Raw genomic sequence first — 22,066 nt, 5'->3', positions numbered from 1 at the left:
GTTCGCTCTGAGCGGAGAGGCGGAGACGTGCTCCCATTGGTGGAAAGTTATCCAGGGGCGTGGCCAACGAGTCTCCGCTCTCCACCCCCCTTCCCCCACACCCCCCGCCCCCTCGACTTTGTACCTTTCTCGCCGCGACTGCGAAGCGGGCCGGTACGGGCCGGACCAGATCAGACCGACCCCGGGGGCGATGCGGCTGCTGCCCCTGCTGCGGACTGTCCTCTGGGCCGCGTTCTTGGGCTCCTCTCTGCGAGGGGGCTCCGGCCTCCGCCACGCCGTCTACTGGAACTCCAGTAACCCCAGGTAGCCTGGCCGAACCTGGCAAGCGACAAGCCGGGCCTGCGCGTTCCCGGGCCGGGCGCGCGCCCGATACTAGCTCTGTGCGCGGCGCCGCCTGAGCCCGGCTGCGCGCCGGGACTCCTTTGTTTGAGCCGGCGGGGGAGGGAGGAGGGGGGAGGGGCGAGGCGCGCCCCACGTCTCCCCCCGCCCACACGTGTTGTGGGGCGGGCGAGGACCCCAGCCCCGAGGGCAGTCAGTGGGGTCTGGGGGCCAGGAGCTGGGGGGCCTCGGTCCGCACTCCGAGCCCCGCCCCCCTTGCTTCTTTCCTGGAGATCCTCAGACTCCCTCTGGCCCGAGCTGGGGCAGGCGGGCTTGAGAGGGAGGGAGGGGACTTAACTCTCGTGAAAGAACGTAGGTTACTCTCCTGCTCATTTGGACTCCCCTCTGGCGCTCGCTCTGTCTCCTGATTTCATTCGGTATCTCTGCTTTCATCTCAGTCCTTATCGGTCGTTCTGTTTCTGCCCGGTCTCGTCCCGGCCCTTCTAGCTAAATCACCTCTGGGCAAGTCGTGTGACCTCCCTAACCTCAGTTACCTCATCTGTAAAATGGGCTAGTAATACCTGGTACCTTGGGAAATCAGGCGGGCTGACTGAGGTCATGTGTGTGAAAGAGGTGCAGGCTGTACAGATATATACACTATTATTTCTTTTTCTCTCTTGAGCTGCCTGCCTTTGAACCTCGATATTTTTTATTGTTTGCATCCTCCTTCCCAGTTCTCCCTGCCTCTCTCTGTTTGCTCCATCTGTTTTCCTTTCTGATTTTCTATTTGAGGTAATCTGTGACTCTGTTCACTTATTCACTCACTAGCATTTATTAAGCGTGTAGTGTGTGCCGGGACTTGTGCTAGGATGATGCTGAGGATTCGAGAGATGAAATCTAGACTCTCCCCTCTGGGAGCCCAAAGACCCCCTGGGAGGGCAGGCGTCCAGACAGGTCATTACAATACCAATACCATGTGATGAGAGCTATTGTCTTCCAACAATTCCTCTCTCTCCGTTCCAGACCAGTGCCTCTGAATCGCTTGGAGGACTTGTTAAAGATTCAGATTCCTAGCCCCCAGCCCTGAGGTTTCTGGTTCATTCATTCAATCCACAAATATTTATTGACCGCTGTCCTTGTGCAGGACACTTTTCTAGGCGCTGAAGATGCTGCGGAACAAAACGTACAAAGGCCCAGCTTGTGTTCTAGTAGGTATGAGCTGAGCCCAGGAATCTGCATCTCTAATCAGAACTGCTGATGCAGGTGGTCCTTGGACCACCCATTGAGGGACACTTGGAGGCCTTTCATAAGTCAAGCTGGGCTGCGTGTATGGGAGGGAGAGGGGAAGTGGTTCATGCTATATTTGATGCTGTGGCAGGCAGCCTGTCTCAGCCCTTCCCACTTGGACTGCCTCTCCCCAGGCAGCTCCCAAGAGGTAGGGAAGGGAGTCCTGGGGAAGCTGAAGATTGGGTGATGTGTGGAGGGAGCTCTCCTCCATGTCTGGCACTTCCTTGTCCTGGCAAAAAAAGGAAGGCACCCACCATTCACTCCCTCATTCCTTTTTTTACCATGGCATTCTTTTCAGCATTGGGTTGAGGTCTAAAGGGCAGTCTTCCTCTCTCTGCATTTGCTAATGAGGATACTGTTCCCAGTCTCCATCTCTGCGTCTGTGACTGCACTGTGGACCCAGATCTGTGCCCCTTACCTCTGTGCCCCAGCTTCTTCGCAGCAGCCATCCACCTAACATTTATCAAGCACAGGTGCTATGCCAGCCCGTGTGTTGGGCACTGGAGCTAGAGAGATGGGTGACAGCTCCAACCCAAAAGGTAGAGTGTGGTGAGTGGCCTTCTCACATTGGAGCTCCATGGTTGTGGGCACTGAGTCGTTTAACCTCTCAGAGCCCATGAATCGAACCCGTTAATCAGTTACCTCATCCATTTCTTGCACTCTCCTCATCTCTCAAGAGTTGTCAGTCTGGGGAACTCAGGCCTTGCTGAGCTGCTCCCTCTCCAGCCTTGGGGAGAGGCCAGCAGGGACCACTGGGAAGGGGTGTCTCTGACCCTCGTGCCCAGGCATGCTGTTCCATAACCCCCTCAGCCGGTGCCTGCCTTGTGCCCACAGGCTGCTTCGAGGAGACGCCGTGGTGAATCTGCACCTCAACGATTACCTAGACATCTTCTGCCCGCACTATGAGGGTCCAGGGCCCCCCGAGGGCCCTGAGACGTTTGCTTTATACATGGTGGACCGGCCCGGCTACGAGGCCTGCCGGGCAGAGGGGGCAGGTGCCTTCAAGCGCTGGGTGTGCTCCTTCCCCTTCGCTCCCTTTGGCCCTGTTCCGTTCTCGGAGAAGATTCAGCGCTTCACGCCCTTCTCCCTTGGCTTCGAGTTCTTGCCTGGAGAGACCTACTACTACATCTGTGAGTGAGGAAGGGCACACTGGCTGTCTCTTGGGGAAGGTGGGGAAAGGAATGGGGTACCTTGCCACTGCCACCAGTCCGGGCAGAGAGCCTGAGGTGCGGGGGAGGGAGAGGCCTGGGAACAAAGGCCAGGCCTGGGAGGTGGGAGAGGCTGGATCAGGGAGTGGGGTGGGAGGGGGTCTGAGTCCAGGACTGCGTAGGGGGACATCTAGAGTGAGTCTATAGAGAGGAGGAGAGAGAAGAGGAGCTAGGAAAGGGGACTAGGGGGATGAGGAGCACCAATGGGGCCCAGCACCTGGGTATGGGCCAAAAGTAAGGAAAAGCTTTCCAGGAACTGGAGGGAAGAGAAGCTGGGGGGTCTGAAACTAGGTCTGAGGCGTGCAAACTAGCCTGTGCTGACTTCTCCCTCCCGATTCCCTACCACCCAGCAGTGCCAGCTCCGGAGAGTTCTGGCCAGTGCTTGAGGCTCCAGGTGTCTGTCTGCTGCAAGGAGAGCAGTAAGTGGGTTGGGGCATGGGGAACACCTGGCTAGTGTGGGGCCCTTGGGAGTGAGGGAAGGCGTGGGGAGAATGTGGAGCATCAAACTCTGAGGGGCCCCGGGGAGGCATTAAGCCATGGCCTCTTCTTCCCCATTTAGCCTTGTGGGAGCTTCCACTGCACCCCTTTATGCTGGGCTGAGGGAAGGGCATCTCCAGGAACAAGGCCCTTCAACATCTGAGCTGAAGTCCTTGTCTCTAGTGGCAATTTGGGGGAGACTTGGACGCTGAGGCTTAAAGAGGATGAGGTGATAGAGGATAGGAAGGGAGTGCCTGGTTTGGGAGACCCTGAGAATGGGATGGGAGTGAACAGCTAATGGGGAGGGCTGGAAGGAGGCTGCTGAAATGGAGGACTCACCAGTGCCACCCCCTACACCTCACAGAGTCCGAGTCAGCCCATCCTGTTGGGAGCCCTGGAGAGAGTGGCACATCAGGGTGGCAAGGGGGGGGCACTCCCAGCCCCCTCTGTCTCTTGCTGCTGCTGCTGCTCCCAATTCTGCGTCTCCTGCGAGTTCTCTGAGCCAAGCCGACCCTTCCTGCCACCTCCAGGAGCCAGAGCCCTTCCAAGATTCCCTGGAGGAGGGACCCCTGCTACCTGACCTGGGATTGCCAAGCCAGACAGACAAGATGGAAGAGTGATGGGGGCAGTCAGAGGGTCTGAGGTGACCCTGAGAGATACCGACTCCCTCCTCACAGGCTAAAGAGGAGCTGCAGGGGAGACAGCCCTGGGCTCTCTTGAGCAGAGGCAGGGCAAACATAGGGTCTCTATCAGCTGCTTTGATGGTGTCATGCCATCCCCCAGGAAGACTGGGATTTTGTGGGACTGAGTCCTTGAGCCTGCTGGGGGCCAAGGCCGAAGATCTGGGGACAGGTCGACTGCTGGATCAGAGCAAGGAAGAAGCCCAGGCCTGCTATCTGTGCCCAGTGCCCAGTGGGCCTCTTCTCTGGGGTAGCACCTTGCCCTCCCCAGGGGGTCACTCACTTGTCTTCTGTGAAGATGGACTTGCCATGTGGTTGAATTTCATGCCAGTTTGTATTTTTATAAGTGTCTGGACCAAACCTTCAATAAACCACCCATCTTTTTGTTGTTCTCCCCAACCTACTGCCCTCTGACTCCTTCCCCGATACCAGGACTCCCTGCGGCCTCTGCTCTCAGCTTGGCTTGGCCTGACCTCCATGCCAGCTGTGCCCAGGCCATCCATGCCAGGCCTCAGTAGGCACCCCTCTGGGCAGTGTGGGGTGGGTGCCAGCAGCAGCTGTGGAGCTTGGCACCTTCCCCCACCTCCCTAGCTGGCTTCCTGTGCTGAGGAGGGGGCAGATGCTCCTGACAGCCCACCTACTTGGGGCACTGCCCAAGCTGTGGTAGTACCAAGTAGGGTGTGGGGGCAAAAGCAAGGGCTAGTGGAAAGACAGCAGCACCTGGGTTTCTGAATACCTGGGTCCGAGAGCTGGGTGGCTGCCCCCTCCCCAAGGGCAGTCTGGGCGGTTCCAGGCCTAGAACTGGGAAGGTGGGGTCAGATCAAAGCCGCCTTCCCAGCGGCCTCTTTGTTCTTCGCTTTTACAAGGAGAAGGGGGTGGGGCCGAGGAGGGAGGGCCCCCTTTGCTCTCAGCCCCACACTGTCTCTCTACCTCTTGCAGGCGAGGCTATGATTCCCCCCCAACCCAACCGGGACCCTCTTTCTGAACGATGTTCTGGGTGGAGCCAGGGTTAGGGGTGCCCCTTCCCCCGCAGCTTTGCTCCACCCGCCCCGGTGCCCCGCAGCCTCCACTGGCACGGTGCCGGCCCGCCTGGCACTGAGCCAGCGATCGATAGGTGGATGTTGTGCTGATTAGCTCGGGCCGGCTGCGGCAGCGAGAGGCGGCGTGTGAACACGCGGGGGTGGGGGTGGGGGGTGGAGGCTGGGGGTCCAGAGACTGACCGACACCGCGAAATGCTGGACATCGTGAACCCCCTCCTCATCCCCTTGGACTCTTAGGTCAGACCCCGGTCTCTAGGTTAATTCCATTGCTCTGGCTGAGGCCTGGGGTGAAGGACACACCTCGGGCGGAGCAGACACGAGTCGACTCCTTCCCCCATTCGAGGCCACTTTGAGAAAATGCCATATCTGTAGTTGCGTGTGCTTGCGCATTCGTCTGTCAGGGCCCTCACCCAAAAACACGATCTTTAGCGGGGGCGAGGGGCTGGGGTACAGAAAGAGTAGAGTCTGAGCTGAAGGATGAGCTTTGAGCTCTGTCTTCTGGTCCTGGGTTCCAGTTGCGTCTCTACTGTCCTCCAGGAGGGTGTCTATATGTAGCCGTGGAAACTTACTGTACTGCACCTCTCCAGTGAAACCCATAGGCGGGGCACGCTGGGGAGACTGGTTAGTAAACCCTGTCCTGCACTGAGGACTGTGGGGGTCTCACCGGACTCCCAGTGACCCCAGACACCCCCCTCTTCGTGGGCCAGGCCGGGCGCGCTCGCTCCCGAGGCGGGCCGGCGCGCGGATCCGCCGCTGACAAGAACGCATGTGCGAAAGAGACGCGGGGCCCGGCCGGCTTTCCCGCACTCAGACACACGCCCTCACTCTCAGTCAGACGCGTACACTTGACACAGACATACGCCCTCGCCGGCCGCCAGGCTCCCTGCAGGTACAAGGGCGGACCCCTCGGCAGGGCAGCCGCGCACTTGCACGGGGGGAGGTCGCAAACTCGGGCCCGCCGGCTGCAGGCCTCAAGCCAAGCCAGTCCTCCCTACATCCACTTTCCTCCCAGCCTGGGCCCTGCGCGGACAGCTGATTCAGTCCCGGGGTGCGTCCCCATGGAAAGCGAGAGCCAAGTCCGCTTATGGGGCCGAGACGGGCCAAAGGCGCTGGGCGGTCCTCGGGGACTGGGCCCTACCCATGAGAAGTCCTCAGGGCGTGTTCCGGGGCGCGGTTCCAGGAGGCTGGGCAGGACTGCAAGTTTTGGGGCGTCACCGATCTCCCCTAAACTCAGCGGCGCTAGACAGCCAAGGGTGGGGCCCTCAATTTGCTGGGCCTGCCCTAGTCTCTGCCGAACAATGCGACAACGCCCCTCGTCTTTGCATCACTCTATATCGCTGTCCCGATCCTGCTCCACACTTTCTGAGGTTTTAAACAGCCCTCTTTCCCTAGATGCTAAATCCTGAAGTTTGGGTCTTTTTATGGGACCCCTCCCTTTTTTCTTCCACCCTTTCATTAATTCCTTCCTCCCTTTCCTTATTCATTCAACAAACTGTGAGCTCCCAGCGCGTCGTTCTTGCAGTCGGCCACACCAGCTGGGGTCGTCGGGGGATCCCCAGTGGTGACGCAGTTGGAAAGAGGCATGCTGGCTTCCAAATAACCAATAGAATCCCGGGGCCTGGGGCATGAGGTCATCGGCGGTGATGCCCATTGGTTCAGGCCAGAACGTGAGGGGGTCCCCATAGCAACCGACGGTGCGTCCGAGCGTAACCTGGAGAGTGGTCTTTGCTTGAGCTCCAGTGGCAGCTTGGGTGGTGCTTGGGCTGGGGGCGGGGAGGCTGGGATGGAGCTCAGCTTCCCAATTCCTGCAGCCCTAGCCCAATCAAGCTCTGATCTTTCTTGAGATATTTTTCTCACTCAAAGTAAGGGTCAGTGCCACAACCCAAGAGGGGAGTATTGGCAGCAGCGTTGGGGTCCTAGGCGCGGCACCCGGAATGTTAATTCTGAGATCCTTGTGTTTATCTGCATATCGTCTGCATCTCATTTGCATTCTCTTCATTTAAGGTCAAATTGGGCAGACATCTCCACATCCCCAGCCCTGTCTCTTGTCTGTATCCCAAATCCATCCCTTAGCGGCTCTAATTTCTCTCAGTTGTCCAGTTCCTTACCCCACCCCTCTTCCCAGCCCCTAGTGTCTCCCGGGGTGGGAGGGGGCACAGCCTAGCTAAAAGAAAAAGGATGAAAAGTCTGCCTCTCCTCTGGATGTTTGGTGACAGATGGGGAGGGCTGGTCTGTACTACCTAGAGACTAAATTGGCAAAGCAAATGGTGGGGGGAGGTGCCCCAGGCTGGGGTGAGGGTCTCTAGGGCCAAATCACCCACATGCCTGGCAGGGTGCTGGAGCTGGGGATGCCTGCTTCCAGCCAGGGGCAGGCCTACCCACCTGTCTGGTGCCAGGGCAGCTTCCTTCCTCCAATTAAACATTAATGAGGTGTCATTAGCCCTTACTTTACCTGCCAGCCCTCAGGTGAAACTCAAATTCATGGTCTCACACTGAGGAAGAGGGAGAAAGGAAGCCGAGAGGCAGTAAGGTCAGGGGACCAGGAGACAAGAAGGTGGGGCCAGAGGCATGAGCAGCAGGCACTGGTTATCCTCTGTGTGCTTCTGAGGGATTCTAGGCATGGGTGTCCCACCGTCAGAATGCATTTATTCTTCTATTCATCAATTCAACAATTATTTATTAAGCACCTCACCTACTCCTACTAACTAAATACCAGGCTGCATGCTCGATGCTGGGGATACTCGCTTCAATAAGACAAGATCCCTTCCCTTAAGGAATCTTCAGATTACTCAAGAAGACAAACTGGCCAACAAATGCTATTATAGAGCTATGCACAAAGTGCTGTGGGAACACAGGGAAAGTGAGCTGTCAGGGAAGGCTTGGATTTTGAAGGACAAAGTTTCTGGCATGGAGGGGATGTGTAGAACTAATAATTCTTGTGGATTTGACTCAGTGTGGGTCCATGTTTAGCTGCGTTTTCAGGGCTGCTGGTGTCTGCCCTCCCAGAGCTGTATGTTTTGCATCTGTGTGTTTGTGTGTGAGTGTACGTGTGTTGTCTGGATCTCTGAGTGTCTGGAATCCCTTCTCCTGAACATACATTGTGGTTTTATTACAGATCAATGTTTGCTGTGAAGCTCTTGCACAGATTAGCCTGAACCTGCCCAGCCCAGGGGAGGGGAAGTGGAGAACTGATGTTGGCTCTTTGGGAAGGGGTGGGCAGGCACCATCTTCACACCTGGGGGCCCAGACCCTTGGCTCCCCAAGTGGCAAAAGGCTGGCCAAGGGAGGCAAAGGGTTGGACCCCAGGCTATGGTAGGCTGTGCCGAGGCTGTAGTCCCCTCTGCCCCTGGCTCCCCAGAGGAAACATGGGGGTTATAGCCACCACTCCCCACCTAGATCTCAGGCCCCCTCCCCTAGCCTGTTCTTCTGTCTGCGGAGAAGCAGGCCAGCTCAGACCTGTCTGCTGGCTCTCTCCCACTGGGAGCGGATCCTTTCCAGGGGACACGAGAGGGCTGGGGAATGCTGGGGCCTACTTGGAGGCCCCAGGTACTCCACCCTGGCCCTGGCTCTCTCCAGCCTGGATTCTCCCCGCCCACTTTGGGGTGCCACTTCTCAGGGTTTTGCCTAGACATAGCCATCTTTGCCAGGTAAGCCCTTGACCACTAGGCAGAGGGTGGGGCGAGAGTTCTGGCAGTGAGGACTGGCATTGGGGGGCGGGGGGGGGGGGCAGCAAGGAAATTGCGAAGCTACTCAGAGACCTCTACCCTCGTTCCTTCTGTCTCTTTGCAGCCACTAACTAGAAAGCCAAATTTTGGTGGCAGGAAAAAGAAGAGAGTCTGGATCTAGGGAGAGTTTTAGGGGTTAAAGAGAGGCTCTGAGGTCTGAGGAGAGGGTCAAGAACCCCTCCTTCCACACTGTCAAGAACGGGACTTCCTTTTTTGGTTGTAACTTCCCCTCCCCCTCATTCCATCTAATCTTTTCCTACCCCCTCCTTACTCCCCAAGCCCTCGGTTACCTCGCCCACTCTGACAGCTCTTAGAGAAGCTTGGAGATGGGGGGACAAATGGAAAGTCTAGTCTGGGTGAGGGACCTCAGGAGATAACCTCTCAATACCGTGATGATGAGGCCTCCATTCGTCAACCTCCTTGTGGGTCCTACACACTGTGCTAAGTGCTTCCCAAACGTGGATCTGAATGCTCGCACAACCAGCTCCTCAAGGTAGGGTGTTCCTATCCCGATTTTACAGACGAGGAAGCAGTCTCAGGGAAGCACAGGGACTAGCACAGCCAATGAGTGGTAGAACCGGAATTCGAACCCAAGCCCATCCTATGAACTGCTAAGCACGACTGCCTCCTCCCAGCTTTCCTTGAAGCACATTCAGAGGATTCACACACACCTCTAGTGTAACACTCCAGAGAGGGCCCCCGGTTCAGGCTTCTTAGCTTCTTGGACTCATTAGAGGGATAAGGGTATGACTAGAAACAGAGGTTATTACACTCCAACCCCAACCAGCAAGGCCCGCATCCTAATTTCCTGTGTCCAGGACCACACATCAGTGCACTGGGTTCCCTGCTGTCAGTCGTGTGTGTGGTTCCACGTCAACTCATGGACATTAGGGCACCACGCAGCCATGCTGACACACACACTGGGAAGTCAGAAGATATGTGCATTGGCCTCCTTGTTGGCATGCTGGCACCCAGGTTTCCATGTTAGGACCACACCAACAGACTGCCTGCACTGGGGCACACACATGGGCCCTGTGCAAGGTGCGGAATCTGTGAATATTTCATGTCTGGAGCTGGCGGCTGCCTCTCCCGCTCACAGGCGTGCCCAATGCTCCTTCTCATAGGCTCCTTGTTTATTTGTTTAATGAATTATTTATTCACAGCCCCCCTTCCCTCCTGGCCTCCCCCTCCCCCAGGCCCTAGCCTCCATGATTTATTGAACACAGCTCAGCTCTGTGGTTGCCACCCGATGTCCCGGGAGCCGCCTTGGGTCCAGCCTGAGCACTCCCTCTGCCCTCGACCTGTTCAGCTCCCTGCTTCCTTGGCCCCAGGGGGTGGGGGGGGATGGGGAGAGGCGGGGAGGCACCATGTTCAGAGAGTTCCCAGGGGCCTGAGCTCAGTGCCTCTGGAGAGAAACATGGCAGCCAGCAGTGTTCTGGCAAGCCCGAGGGTCAGAGGGAAATGAAGGCAGAGATTGCAGGGCAGGAGAAAAGAGGCCTGAGGCCCTAGAAAGTGAGGGTCAGCCTCATGGAGAGAACCCCAGCCTCCACAGATGCCCTCACCCCACAGAGAGCTGTTGGTCAGGGCCCAGGCCTTAGACACCAGTGTGTCTAACTAGGTATAACCCAAGAGAGATAATGAAATCAAGAAATCCATTTTATGGGTCTCAACCAGCTTTCTATTTATTTTTTTTTTTAATTTTAAGAATAGAACAGAAGAAAAATATGAGTGCATCCTCGGTAATAAGAGTAAGTATTGTTTCATGAAACATTGTTTCAGTTGCATGTGAATGTGTGTGTGTGTGCATGTGTATGTACTGTATTGTAAATGCAAAATATAATCTTACTGTGGGTTACAGTCAGGAAAGGTTTGAGTCATAAACCTTTATCAACAGGCCTAGACCCCACTGATGGAGGCCTGGGTCCTTCCATGACCCAGATGCCACAGAAAGAGGCCTAGGCTTCAGATCAGGTCCCAAGCATATGGACAGTGGCCCAGATCTTATACACAGAGACTCAATCCTTGGAGAAGCCCAGGCCCCATGAATAGAGGCCTATACACAGGCCTAGGCATTATAGCTGGAAGCGCATGTCCTATGGTCAGAACCGCCACATGCAGTTGGGCAGTTTGTGCATGGTACAAAGGAGCCACCCATGGGGCTAGTAGAGGCTGACATAAGCCCAAGCTCTCTGACAAAGATGGGGAGACACATAGGGCCACCTCCCGCTTAAGGAAGTGGCACCTTTGTATTTACACAAAGGCACTATTTGCCAAGAGATGCACCCTAAGGACTGGGTCTGCATAGAGGGTGTTTTTTCTAATTCTCACAAAAGCCCAAATCAGCCAGCAGCTGATTTGGTTAGAGGCCCAGATAGACAGAGCACCAAATCCCATGGACAGAAACTTAGGCCCTATAGAGAGTGTCTCAAAACCAAAATACCAGAGGCTCAGACCCCATAGAGAGAGCTGCTTAAATCCTATAGAAAGGGCTCCAGATTCCTGAGAGAAGGGCTCAGTTATTGGGGGGCAGGGTGTGGGGTGCTGGATTCTAAGGGAGTATCTGGGCCCTATAGAAAAGGGCCCAAATCCTTAAGCGGGACCCAGATTCTACCAACAGGGCTTCTAACATGGAATCTAAAGTCCTAGACCAAACCAGCAAGCTCCCACTCCCTGTGAATATGGGCAGCCTCTCTGCCAACTGTGGGCCTACAGAGAGAAGCCTCCCTTTGCAGAGCAGGGAGGGTGGGTAGGCAGGGAGGGGGCTGGGATTTGTGGCACCTAGAGGAGGCAGGTTAGCATCATTTGAGTGAAACAAATCTCTCCGGGGACAAGGAGGCTAGGGGGAGGGAGAGCTGTTTGCAAAGTCCCCCATTCCCACCCCCAAAGGGCCTAATTTATTTTCTGGCTCCTGAGAAGAGAAAGGAGATCTCCTGGGGTGGAGAGGAGTCAAGGGAGGACAGCGCCTGCTCTTGCCTGGCAGCAGCTAGGCACAGGGCCTATTCTGAATGGCATTGCCCTGTCCCAAACCCAGCACCTGGGGTCGACTTGTGGTCAGGACCCCTGTCCTGCCAAAGATGAACGGAGGAAGGGTGCCCATATGTCCTCTCTCCTGCAGTAAAGAAGACGAGTATCACGCCTGTCTCCCTGGGCACAAGTGGTTGGCTTGGGTTCTGAGAATCTGGTCTGGGACCTGGTCCTCCTGGTCACTCTTAGTCTGAGCCTCTCCAAAAGAGAAGAGAAAAGGGGTGGGTACCCCTAGGTCTCGCTTCTAGACCCTTTCCCTCAACTTCTACTTCCTAGGAAAAGAAGAGAGAAGAGGCGAGCATGGAGCTGTGTGTGTGCCTGAGGGTGCACGTGGGTTTGTGTGTGTGCATGGGTCTGGGTGTGCACTCCTATGTCTGTGTATCTAAGTGCCCATGTTTCTACAGATCTCTAGTTGTCTGAGAGTGTCTGCGAGGGGTTCTGTGTGCCTGTATGTCTGTGTCAGGTGCCTGTGTTTCCATGTTCTCTGCCTCTGGGTGTCTCTGCCTTTTCTCCTGAATGTGTGTGTGCAATGTCTGTGCTGGGGTGTCACTGTGAGGACAATGACTGTGGTGAGAGCTGAAACACAGGGTGCTCTGCCTTCTGCCCTCTCATCAGCATCTGGGAGAGTAGGACTAACAATGCCTGGGGACACCAGTGGCTGCACTGGGAGGGGCCCCTGCTTAAAGTGTAGTGAGGAATCCTTTGTAGGTGTCCCAGGAAAGCCTGGTTTGCTCTAGCTGACTCTCTCCTTGTCCCTGGACTGCCAAATAGCCTTCAGCACCCAATGTTGCCATTCTTGGGAGCTGAGCTCCTCTACCCCACCTCCAAGAAAAATAAGCTTCATGCTCAGCTGGGGGCTTTAGGTCAACAGCTGTGAGGTCCTTGGTGCCAGCTGAGGGCTTCTCCACCACCCTCTCGAACCCACCTGACTCCTCATCCACATGGGAAGAGGGGCATGGAGGAAGCAGAAAGCTAGACTGTAAAGGAGGGGGATCTAGTTATACTTATTAAGAGGTCCTGGACTCCCCAGCTTCTTTTCAAGTTTCCTTCATCCCATCCCAGAAATGAGTGTGCTCACAGGAGATCGAGATGCCTATGTTGGCCTCCCTAATCCTTCTCCCGGGAACTCCAGACTGGGGAGCAGAAGGCCCACGACCGGCGGCAGCAAATCAGACCTAGCAGGGAGAAGCGAGAAGCGTGCCGATTGCTCTCGAGGGGGCAGCACGGTCCCCACCTCCCACGCGCCGCGCGCTCCAGGCCCGAGTGGGGCGGGGCCTGGCGGGAGCGCGCCAGGGGCGGGGCTTCGGCGGCGCGCCCGGGAGGGTGGAGGGAAGGGCTGGGGGCGTGGCCTAAGGCTCGGGGGCCGGCGGCGGCGGCGGCGGCAGCAGGGAGCTGGGAAGCGAGAAGCCGGGAGCTCGGGGCTCAGTCGGGGGGCGGCGGCGGCGGCGGCTCCGGGGATGGCGGCGGCTCCGCTGCTGCTGCTGCTGCTGCTCGTGCCCGTGCCGCTGCTGCCGCTGCTGGCCCAGGGGCCCGGGGGGGCGCTGGGAAACCGGCATGCGGTGTACTGGAACAGCTCCAACCAGCAGTGAGTCGGGGGCCCAGGGAGCCCGTGCGTCCCGCGTCTGTGAGAGGGGGAGCTGGTGGGCCGGGAAAGTCCTGGGGGAACCTGGGGTGGGAGTCCTAGGAGACCACCGCTGGGGGCTGGGAGGCGCGGGAGAGGGAGACTCTGTGGGCGTCTATGAAACTCGGGGGGTATCTGAAAGAGGCTGTTTAGGTATAGTAAGGAGGGCTTGGGCCGTGCGGAGGAGGCTTCTCAGGGACACCCCACCCCACCTTGGCTTCTCTCCACACCCGCCGCTAGAATAGCGTACCTCCGTCCCACAGCCCCCCGTCTTCACCCACTTAGGCCGGGCCGGGGTTTAGGAGTACCAATGTGCTGGGGATAGGCCGCCGCACTTGGGGGGCCCAGGGATGACCTGTTTTCAGACGTGAGGGTTTCAAGGGGTTCTGTCTAGGGCTTCTGCTTTTAAAAGTGGGGTCCAGAGCTGAGGCAGGGAGTCCAACCCAGCACCTCCTCAGAACGAAGGCGAATGGGTTGCCCTGGTTGTGCGGATAAGCCTGGCTGGGGTGAGCTGGGGCTGGGTCGCCGAGTTGGGGGCCCTGGGGGTGCTGCTTGGCTAGGATGGGAACATGGGGTACTGGCGAAAGAGAAGAAGGCAGGGAGATGTCGGCGTGTCACACACGCACACACGCCCGGGCTGGGGACGGCGTGTGGCTCCAAGTGTGAGCGGGCGTGCGCGGCTGTCAGTGTGCGTGTGTGTCTGAGTGTGTGATTTGTGTGTCTGCGTCGGCGATCGTCTCGGGGTGGGAGCGGGCGACGGGTCGGGGAGGGGGCTGCGGTCGCTGTCCGCGTGGCCGGCCGCGTCTGAGCTTGGGCTGTCGGCGCCGCCGCGGTCTGGGCGGGTGTCAGGGCGGCCGTGTGGTTTCCCCGGGTGTGTGGCGCGGCGGCTGGGTGCCGGCTGCGGAGCCAGGTCCTCGTTCTGCTCAGTCCTCGCTGCCCTTGTCTTCTCCTCCCCGCCGAGCCGCCGTGTGTATCACCCTGGCTGCCTCCGTGTGTGCCTGTGTATTGGGGGGATCCCTGGGGATGTGGGGGGTCACTGTCACACCTGCCCAAGCAGCGGCGGCGACACTGCCTCTGGCTTCCCACTCCGGGGGGCGACTCGGGAGCAAATGGCGAGGCCCGAGGGGAAGGGACCGGGAGGGCCGGCGGCCGCGACCCCCAACCTCCCGGAGGAGGGGCTGCCGCTCACCGCTCCGCTCTTTGTTGTTTGGGGCTCCGCGCCTCCCCCTCTCTCCCTCCTAGCGCCCGGAGTGTCAGACTGGGGGTGGGGATGAGCCAACGACGCCCCCCTCTCGCTTCCCATGGAAACCTCGGGGGTGGGGATTCGGCCCCTCCTCCCCCCGGAGCGGGACTCAGAGAACTCCGGGGGGCCCTAGGGGCTGACTCCCCTGCTCTATCTACTCCTCCCCCCTCCCCCAGACGCACACGTCCGCCCTCCGCCCTGCTAGAGTCTGGAGGGGAGTGGAGAGTGCGCAGGTGAGGGGCCCCGGGTTTCCCACCACCCTTCGGGTACCCCCTCGTTCTTAGGGGAAGCTGGAGCCAGGGGGATGCGGGAATGGCGGGGGGGGGGGGTATGTTGTTGATCAGGTTCCCCTCCCCCGCATACACCTGGGCGCAGGTGAAAGCCCTGGGAGGGGGTGGGGAAGCCTGGATTCCGGGAGCCTCCTTTCTGTCTTCCCCGCTCCCCCGCAGGTCTGGACCGGCAGAGGTAGGAGGGGATGCGCACCGGGCCGGGAGGCCGCCGCCGCCCCCGCCTCTCTTCCCCGGCCTTTGTTGCCGCTGCGCCCGGGCTCCCCGGCTCCCTCACTGCGGCAGCCGCGGCCCCATAAATCGTGAGAGCGACGTGCTCCGGAGCCGGCAGTGGAGAGGGCCAGGGAGCTGGGGGCGGGGCCCTGCCGAGCTACAGGCTCCCGCGCCCCCTCCTCCCGGTCACGTGAGCTGGGCTCCTGGCTCCCCCCCCCCCCCCCCCCGTCACGTGCGGAGGGTCTCTGCCCCCTGGGGTCACGTGGAGAGGGTCTTGCGACCCCGCCTCTTGGGGGTCACGTGGGAGGGTGCTGGTGGGACACGTGCGGCGGCCTCCTTTGACAGACCTGGGGGCAGTGCCCTGCACAGCGGCCGCGATCTCGCCCCCTGCCCCCTACTCAGCCTCTCCGTTTGATCCCTTGGAATAGGCGAGACCTGTTCCCAACCTGGCCTAGAAACTAGGGATGGGGGGATTATACTAGAGGGACGCATGCGAGTGTGAGGTCGAGGGATCCCTGAGCCCAGAATTGAATTGGGGGGGGGCGGGTAGGGAGACCAGTCAGTGGCCAAATAGTTGCCCCCTGTGCTTCATTTCTTTGCAGAACTCAGCAAGGGTGTTGGTATTCGCCCTTATCTCAAGAAGCCTCAGGAACATCTTTCTCTAGCTGTCTCCCTACCTGTGTCTTCATCACGGAAATGTTTCTGTTGCTGATCTCTCTTTCATTCAAACATTCATTCAACAAATATTTATTGAGGCTCTACTATGTCCCTATTGGTCTTTCTCTGTTTCCTCCCTGCCCTGTCCCTGATATTCTCCTTTGCGTCTCTCCATCTCCGTCTCCGCTGACTGTGGGCCTCTCTGGATCGGCCTCTACATCTCCCCCTTTCTCCAAGTTTCTCTCCGTTCTCATTCTCTTCCCTCTTTCTCTCGGTTTCTGGACCCCGCTCTTTCGCTGTGTCTCTCTCCCATTCCTCTCGCAGTGAATAGGTCTCTTAATCTCCCCTCTCGCTGTGTGTCTCTCTCACTCCTTTTCTCTGTGTCTCGCTTTCGGCGGGTCTCTCGCTCTTCGCCGCCGCTGCAGATCAATAAACCTTCGCCGCCGCCGCTGCTGCTGTCGCAGGGAGGAGGGGCGGGGATGTGGGGCGCGCTGATTCCCTCCCACCCGACGCGGGCCCGAGAAGCTGGGGACCCAGTCCCGGGATGGCAAGACGCGGCGGGGCGAGGTGCGGAGGCCCAGGGCGCCCGAGGGAGTGCGGGGGTGTCAGCGTGCATGCACTGCCCTGCGAGCGTTCCCGCCACCCACCGGCCCCCAGCCCGGGCGCGCGGACCCCACGCCGCGCACACGTGGTCTGGCCTCGCCTGCTGGAGCGAGCAGCGCGCGGCCTCGGGGGCGCGCGCGAGAGGGAAGGAGAACCCGGGTCCGGTGTCTTTACATCCCTCTTCCACTTCCTTAGCTCTGCATCCCGGCGTCTAAGGGTGGGGGCAGGGACTTAAGTTCAGGGCCCCTTGGGATCCTCTCCCTACTCCCTGGTCTTGTTACACACCCTGTTTACCTGCCCCTAATTGCCCCGGAGGGAGAGGTTTGCTCCTTCCCTGCTCCCCCGCTGCCCATCTCGCCAGGCTTGAGCAGGCAAAGCGCTGGAGTGAAAGAGAGGGGTCGGAATGCGCACTGGGGGCGGGGAGAGCCGGGAGAGACGAAATAACGGGGTGAAGGGGCACCCCCTCCCAGTGGGGTGTGTCGACACTCACCTGCCTTTTCTGCGAGAGAGGTAGGAGGCTCGTAGGGGATGAAGTGAGGAAGAATAGAGAACTGTTTGAAGGGACAGGCACAACCAGTCTCCAGATCCCAGCCCCCCCAGCTCCCGCGAGGGGGTGCGGCCGTAGGTTGGGGAGGTGCGGCCCTGGAGGACGGGTTAGCTGCGGAGCTTCCCCGGGCCTAGCGGCACCTCCCTCCTCGCTGCCAGGGCAGGGACGATGACAGATTCAATTAAAGCGCCCAAGCCAGGCAGACACCTCAAGTCTCCCAGGAGTTGTGGCTGGGGATTCCTGGCACCCAGTCCATCTGGCCCCCCTGTCCACCAGATACCAACTGGGCACAGCCGTTCCACAAGCAGGGCTTTCTCCCACGTGCCCAGCTTGGGGGACATTCCAGGGGCTGCTCCTGCCACCCAGCCCAGGGATAGGTAAGAAATGGCTTCTCCTCACTTGTGGTTGCTCAGCAACCTTTCAGTAAGGCTAGTGCCCACCCGGTTGAGGAAACCAATGTGCCTGTAGGAATACCTCTGGCTCTGGCTTACTCCCCACTGGAATAGGGTGTGCTATAGGGGGAACTGGGCAGTGCCCCAGGGAGGGGCTACTTCCGAGTAGGGCTGGAAACCTGGGTGAGGCTCAAGGACAGAGGTCCCAGTGTGGCTGTGCAGCTGCTCCAGGCTGGCACCCTACCACTGGTAGCCCTCTCCTGAAAGCCTGTGGGAGAGGAACAGTAGACTTGGGAGTTGGGGAGAGAGGCAAGCCTGGGGTGGTGGCTGGGAGGTAGGCCTGGTCTAACCCGTTTTCCTGCTCTCCCAGTGCCCCAGGCCAAGACTCCTGCCCACCTGAGTGCCAGGGCCAGGGAGGGGCCTGAGTGACCCATCACTCCCGTGGGAACCGAGTGGGGCTGGTGGCATTCTTGATGACTCAATGAGGCTGTGCCCAAGCACCGGGTCTCATCTGTCTGCCTTAATGCCAGCCTGGAAAGGAGCTTGAGGAGGGGGCAGCACGGGCAAGGCCAGAGAAGTACGGTAAGGTGGGGAGGGACCCTCAAGTTCCCACCCATGAAGAGGCCTCCAGGTTCGTTTTCCTAATGGATCTAATTACTGTTTGTGGACCTGGGAGGTACCTGGCGACATGGGGAGCGAGTCTCTCCCCTCAGGGAGTTCCCAGGGACCCCAATGGTTTGACATTTTGCCAAGTACCCCATGCCTTCCTGTGTCCACCACACTCCCCTCTCCCAGCCAAGACGTATGCATTCCACCCCGAAGGAGATTAGGGGAAACTCTTGCCTCCTTCTCTGAGTTTCTTCCTCCATTCGGATGCTTCTCTCATCCCCACACCACCCAGTACCACCACTGAGGGCTTTACGACCAACACTTTGATGATGACTAGCAAGGCAGGTGGGGATTACAAGGGACCCAGCATCTGCTTCTCTGTCCCATAGAAGGATCAGGGATGTAAGAGGCACAGCCATCTTGTCTGGGCACTATGCCCGCTACTCTGCCAAGCCTCACGAAGGGGGCAGTGGTGCCCAGGTTGAGAAGGGAGGTGTATAGAGACAGAAGTTTTGGCTGATTGGCATGATACCATATGGAGCCTTGGCATTGAGTCCCTTAGCTCCCTGGTCTGTTATGTCACACTATTGGGACCTAATTGCCCATGGCCTCTGGGTGGAGGTCAGTGGGACTCAAGGTACAGAGGCTCTTGATACTGTAGAGAGAGCATGTGCCTCGTGTGTGTGTGTGTGTGTGTGTGTGTGTGTGTGTGTGTGTGAAGGGCAGGGGGAGAGCTTGAGATTGCTGGGGTCAACCGATACTGGCATGTGAGTCAAGCACATGTACAACCTAGCTTTTCTATGCGCACGCCGCCTGTGAGTGGGCGGTGGACATATTTGTGTATGTGCCATAGAACTTATGCATGTATATGCATGAAGCCTCCATACCTGCGAATGTGAGGGCAGGTCCTGTCGGACTAGCCTTGGGGGTGGACTGGCAGCCGCAGGAAAGCATGCTGGCAGAGGCATGGAGGGTGCGCATCCCTCCCACTTTCACCCTTCCTTTCCATTCCTTCTATCCTTCCTCCCCACTGGTGAATTATGGAGGATGGACGGAGGAAATCCGGGCCTGGGTCTGGGAGTTGCAGGGGCCTGCGCCGTTTCTGTGGTAACCAAAGCAGACGTTGCCTTCTTCCCTCCACCCTTCTCCCCCGCCTCTCTTCCTTTGGAGGCAGGCTGGGTTCCCTGCGCTTTTGCTCCCCTCTGGTGGCCACCAGGAGAAGGACAGAACAAAGAGTGGACATGGAAGGATAGTGCGAGAACTGGCGGCACTAGGGCCCTGGGGACGGAGACAGGGACTGAGAAGAGAGGAAGCTCTGAAAAAAAGCCGGGAGGCTCCGAGGACCCTGGGGAAGGTCTGCGGAGCGGTGAGGTGGAACGGGTTGGCTTTGGGGTTTCTTCTCTCTGACCCGCTTCCTTTCCCCACAGCCTGCGGCGAGAGGGCTACACGGTGCAGGTGAACGTGAATGATTATCTGGATATTTACTGCCCGCACTACAATAGCTCGGGGGTGGGCCCCGGGGCGGGGCCAGGGCCCGGAGGCGGGGCGGAGCAGTACGTGCTGTATATGGTGAGCCGGACGGGCTACCGCACCTGCAACGCCAGCCAGGGCTTCAAGCGCTGGGAATGCAACCGACCGCACGCCCCCCACAGCCCCATCAAGTTCTCGGAGAAGTTCCAGCGCTACAGCGCCTTCTCGCTGGGCTACGAGTTCCACGCCGGCCACGAGTACTACTACATCTGTGAGTGACTGCCGGGCGGGCCGGGGCGGGGCCTAAAAGTGTCTGAGTGACAGCCGGAGGGTGGAGTCCCGGGGGGCCGGGGGCGGGCCAACGCGGCTGCCTCGCTTTCAGAAATCGCTAGGAGTGATACCCTGGGACGAGGCGTGGGGATCGGGCCTCACGGTTTCAGCTCAGATAGGGTCGCCAGGCTAAGAGAGAGGTTTGGTGACAGTCTGAAGTTTGGGTCGCAAAGTCACTGTTTCTGTGAGGGCCATTCAGAGTCAGGGTTTCTTGAGAGGTGGGATCAAAGGGACTTCTATGGCTGAGGGCGGAGCCACAGAGACCAGTGTCCAAAGGGTAGGGGAGCTACTGAAGGAGACCGCCCGGGAGAGACATTTTGGAGAGGGTGAGACGGAGAGTTTCTGAGTGAGGGTGGGGTGTAAATCGGGAGAAAGTGACTCAGGCCTCATCTCCTCCCCAGCCACGCCCACCCACAACCTGCACTGGAAGTGTCTGAGAATGAAAGTGTTCGTCTGCTGCGCCTCCAGTGAGTATAATCAGCTCCCAGCCGCGACCCTATTCTCGGCTCCCCTGCTTTGGGGCTCCCCTGCCTTCCTGGGGGTGGGGGCGGAGAGCACAGGCGAGGGACTCGTTCCCCAGCCGTAGCAGGGGGAGGGGATCCTGGCCCTGACTCTCCCCTCCTCTCTCCCCACTCGCACCCCACCCCGCAGCATCGCACTCCGGGGAGAAGCCGGTCCCCACTCTCCCCCAGTTCACCATGGGCCCCAATGTGAAGATCAACGTGCTGGGTGAGTCTGCGCAGCGCCCTCTGGTGGCCACTGCTGGAACCGCAGCCCCCTCCCCGGTGCCTGCTCACCTTGCATGCCTTGCGCTGGGGCACCGATCCTTCCTACCCCGTGGGTGGTCACGTCCCCAGCTCCACTGCTGCTGCTGCTGCTGCCGCGTGCCCCCGCCCCGGCGCGCAGCCCAGCCCTCACCAGTCTGTCTATTCATCTATCCACAGAAGACTTTGAGGGAGAGAACCCCCAGGTGCCCAAGCTTGAGAAGAGCATCAGCGGGACCAGCCCCAAGCGGGAACACCTGCCCCTGGCGATGGGCATCGCCTTCTTCCTTATGACACTCTTGGCCTCCTAGCTCTGCCCCCTCCCTTGGCAGGGAGAGATGGGGTGGGGCTGGGACAGAGCGGGGAGCCTTTGGCCTCTGAAGGGAAGCCTAGCCAATGGGGCCTAGACCCCTCCTCCAAAGGCTGGCTGTGGGTTCTGCACCATACGTATGTGCCCGCCCCTCTGCCCCCTCCCCCCCAACGTAGGGCACTGTAGTGGACCAGGTGCAGGGACAGCCACGGGTCCTAGGTGGCCTTGTGGCTCTGGTAATGTTTGGTACCAAACTGGGGGGCTATAAAGGGCAGTGTTCAGGACTCCCTACCCCTGGTACCTTTCTCTGACCCCTGGTGCCCTCCGCCCTTTGTCCCCCCAGAGAGACAAATATGCCCCAGAGAGCGCAAATCAAAGCATGGGAGACACCCCATCACTCTCCTCTAGGGGCAGAACATGGGGAGGGGACTAGATGGGCGAGGGGGTGGCATCGCCTGCTGCCCTCTTCCCCTGTTTACAGCAATAAGCATGTCCTCCTCCCCCCACTCCCACTCCCAGGTTTGTGGTTTGGATTGAATCCAAGTTTACACGTAGACACCCCTGGGTGGGCGGGTAGTGGACAACGTTGACAAGGGGTGGGCATTGGGGTGCCAGGCAGGCATGTACAGACTCTATATCTCTATATATAATGTACAGACGGACAGAGTCCCTCTCCTTCCTTAACCCCCGACCTTCCTTGACTTCCCCTCCCAGCTTCAGACCCTTCCCCACCAGGCTAGGCCCCCCCACTGGGGGACCCCCTGGCCCCTCTTTTGTCTTCTGTGAAGACAGGACCTATGCAACGCACAGACACTTTTGGAGACCGTGAGACAACAATGCCCCTGTCCCTCCAGCCCTGAGCCGGGACCCAGCTCCCAGGACCTTGCCCTGCTCACCCTCTGTGGCCCCCACCCATCCTCCTGGGCCTTTTTCAAGTGCTTTGGCTGTGACTTTCATATTCTGCTCTTAGTCTAAAAAAATAAACTGGAGATAAAAATAACTGAGTGTGTGTGATTTCCAGGGGCCATTGCCCTTCTGTACACTGGTTAAACCCCACAGGTCACAGGACCTGGGTGGTGGAGGGGATTCTGGGGCCAAAGGGTCAACTGAGCACCTTGTTCTGTGGCTTGTCTCCCTTAAGGAGGTGTGGAGGGAGCCCCAGGGGCTTCTGAGCTGGGCCTGGATGACCTTGGGGAACTCACTCAACCTCTCCGAGCCTCAAGTATCTCATCAGAAATTTTGGGTTATAATTCATCTCTCT

At 58.8% G+C, this 22,066-nt stretch overlaps 2 protein-coding genes and 1 long non-coding RNA gene across 6 annotated transcripts; 2 read left to right on the top strand and 1 right to left on the bottom strand.

Annotated features, from left to right (window-relative positions):
• Positions 1 to 127: 127 nt before the first annotated feature.
• Positions 128 to 4,369, top strand: EFNA4 (ephrin A4). Of its 3 annotated transcripts, none has more exons than XM_046681394.1 (4): positions 128 to 303; positions 2,440 to 2,735; positions 3,167 to 3,232; positions 3,655 to 4,369. In XM_046681394.1, the coding sequence occupies exons 1-4, from the start codon at positions 191 to 193 to the stop codon at positions 3,789 to 3,791; spliced, it is 612 nt and encodes a 203-aa protein (XP_046537350.1). In that variant the 5' UTR covers positions 128 to 190; the 3' UTR covers positions 3,792 to 4,369. The 3 variants fall into 3 exon arrangements, with proteins under 3 accessions (XP_046537350.1, XP_046537351.1, XP_046537348.1); XM_046681395.1 differs by having other exon boundaries at positions 3,164 to 3,232; positions 3,821 to 4,369; XM_046681392.1 differs by having other exon boundaries at positions 3,164 to 3,232.
• An 8,826-nt stretch (positions 4,370 to 13,195) lies between these two features.
• Positions 13,196 to 21,805, top strand: EFNA3 (ephrin A3). 2 transcript variants are annotated; one of them, XM_046683427.1, is made up of 5 exons: positions 13,196 to 13,344; positions 19,359 to 19,672; positions 20,133 to 20,198; positions 20,383 to 20,460; positions 20,676 to 21,805. In XM_046683427.1, exons 1-5 carry the CDS (start codon positions 13,217 to 13,219, stop codon positions 20,804 to 20,806), a joined length of 717 nt encoding a protein of 238 aa, XP_046539383.1. In that variant the 5' UTR covers positions 13,196 to 13,216; the 3' UTR covers positions 20,807 to 21,805. The 2 variants fall into 2 exon arrangements, with proteins under 2 accessions (XP_046539383.1, XP_046539382.1); XM_046683426.1 differs by lacking the exons at positions 13,196 to 13,344; positions 20,383 to 20,460 and adding an exon at positions 17,038 to 17,307.
• LOC124251024 (uncharacterized) lies at positions 15,855 to 16,961 on the bottom strand. Its single transcript, XR_006891663.1, has 2 exons — positions 16,874 to 16,961; positions 15,855 to 16,235 (listed from the first exon to the last, which is right to left on the bottom strand). It is a non-coding gene; the product is annotated as an uncharacterized LOC124251024 (long non-coding RNA).
• Positions 21,806 to 22,066: the final 261 nt, after the last annotated feature.

The sequence above is a fragment of the Equus quagga genome, chromosome 13 (assembly GCF_021613505.1).
Source record: "Equus quagga isolate Etosha38 chromosome 13, UCLA_HA_Equagga_1.0, whole genome shotgun sequence".
In the NCBI taxonomy this organism is placed as follows: domain Eukaryota; kingdom Metazoa; phylum Chordata; class Mammalia; order Perissodactyla; family Equidae; genus Equus; species Equus quagga.
The sequence above is the reverse complement of the archived record's forward strand: the minus strand, read 5'-3'. Positions and strand labels throughout refer to the sequence as shown.

Bases quoted from the DNA above. Each gene is read 5' to 3' on its own strand.
- EFNA4 (XM_046681392.1), top strand. From the start codon at position 191: ATGCGGCTGCTGCCCCTGCTGCGGACTGTCCTCTGGGCCGCGTTCTTG. The intron at 304-2,439 runs GTAGCCTGGCCG...TTGTGCCCACAG, and splicing joins TGGAACTCCAGTAACCCCAG to GCTGCTTCGAGGAGACGCCG. The intron at 2,736-3,163 runs GTGAGTGAGGAA...CCTACCACCCAG, and splicing joins AGAGACCTACTACTACATCT to CAGTGCCAGCTCCGGAGAGT.
- EFNA3 (XM_046683426.1), top strand. From the start codon at position 17,099: ATGACAGATTCAATTAAAGCGCCCAAGCCAGGCAGACACCTCAAGTCT. The intron at 19,673-20,132 runs GTGAGTGACTGC...TCTCCTCCCCAG, and splicing joins CCACGAGTACTACTACATCT to CCACGCCCACCCACAACCTG. The intron at 20,199-20,675 runs GTGAGTATAATC...ATCTATCCACAG, and splicing joins GTTCGTCTGCTGCGCCTCCA to AAGACTTTGAGGGAGAGAAC.